Below are 1,512 nucleotides of genomic sequence, written 5' to 3'. Positions count from 1 at the left end.
ATGTATATCTGTCTGTCTGTCTGTCTGCCTGTCTTTCTGTCTGTCTGTCTATCTATCTACCCATCTATCTATCTACCCATCTATCTATCTATCTATCTATCTATCTATATATCTATCTTATATATACATACAGCTGTGGAAAAAAAAGGAACAAAGTACAATACAATTTCCCCTCTTTTAAGTTACAATGCCTGTAGTTCCCGACATATCATTCTACCCTCCCCTCCCCTCTCACCCCTCCCCCTCCCCACTTGCTCCTCACCGCTTCCTTAACCCAGAAAAAAATTTTAAAAACTTTTATTTTGCCACCGCCAGGCTGGCTCAAGTACGGCAAAAGGAACTCTCTGGAGATACGTCACGGCGTGACGTCAGAAGCTCCTCTACTGGCGCGGTACACGGCCCGGAACCTGACAGACATCGAGATGTCGATCACGGCGCCGCGTGGTCTTTACATCCGTCTCCGGGGCGGTTTTTACACAACTGACAAGTTGTCCTTCATGTACACTGCTGTGAAAAACGTCACCTTAGGTAAGAGCGGTCAAAACATCAGGATCTACGGTATGACATAGAGACAGGCTCATTACAGAATTTTTAAAATGAAGTTTCGTTGGTTGGATGGGGGTATAAGAGTAGGCCTGAACACAAACTGCTCTATTCTGTTTCGATTAAATATCCACACTGTGTATGCAATTACAGATTGAGTATCGTTGCTCGATGTTCATGAGCATACTTGTATGAATAAACACTGCTCGACACGATGAGACACTCTTCAACATAATTTTGACAGAATTGTTAGGAATAAATTTAAGCAGTCGACTTTGCTCTGACTCTTCGCTCTGACTCTTCGCTACCCCAGAATTACAGTTCTATCTGAAAATTTGGCCGTTTGGAGTTACTGAGACTATGAAGTCGGAAATCAAACATTGTATCTACTTTACCAAGATCATACGATTATTCGGAGTCATTATTAAGATATTCAAACCATTTCATTGCATTCGAAAAAGCTTGACATTATGTGAAACTTAAAACCTTTGACGTCAAATTTCTCAAAACTAGGTACTGAGCAGATTGAACTTTGTTATTCCGAGGTAGTGACCTGCCCAAGACGATCACTTGTACCAAAAAACATTCCTCACTAACCCCTCACGTCTTTACATTATAATGACATTGCCCAAGACGTACAACTAACTGTATAAAGCAATCACTTTTCTCCTCGACAATAGATACTCATGGGCTATTTCAACCATCTTCAACTTTTGTTTCGTCTTGGTCTGTAGGTGGTGAGGGTTGTCCAGGTTACTTTGACTACCTGTGCCACAACCTTCTGTGTATCGACCAGGAGCTTATGTGTGACGGGGACGATCACTGTGGTGACGGGTCGGACGAGAGCCCTCTCCTTGACTGTACTGTGTCTTGTAAGTCATCAGAGAGAGGGGAGAGAGAGAGAGAGAGAGAGAGAGAGAGAGAGAGAGAGAGAGAAAGAGAGGGGAAGAGAGACAGACAGACAGACAG

At 43.1% G+C, this 1,512-nt stretch overlaps 1 protein-coding gene across 1 annotated transcript in view; it reads left to right on the top strand.

Annotated features, from left to right (window-relative positions):
- Positions 1–1,512, top strand: part of LOC101857100 — a 29,768-nt gene that overhangs the window by 21,485 nt on the left and 6,771 nt on the right. Inside the window, exons 7-8 of the mRNA XM_013080966.2 lie at positions 316–528; positions 1,278–1,415. Coding sequence (XP_012936420.1) covers positions 316–528; positions 1,278–1,415 — 351 coding nt within the window. The remainder of the gene's footprint in view (positions 1–315; positions 529–1,277; positions 1,416–1,512) is intronic.

This window comes from Aplysia californica, unplaced genomic scaffold (assembly GCF_000002075.1).
Source record: "Aplysia californica isolate F4 #8 unplaced genomic scaffold, AplCal3.0 scaffold00108, whole genome shotgun sequence".
NCBI lineage: Eukaryota > Metazoa > Mollusca > Gastropoda > Aplysiida > Aplysiidae > Aplysia > Aplysia californica.
The sequence above is the reverse complement of the archived record's forward strand: the minus strand, read 5'-3'. Positions and strand labels throughout refer to the sequence as shown.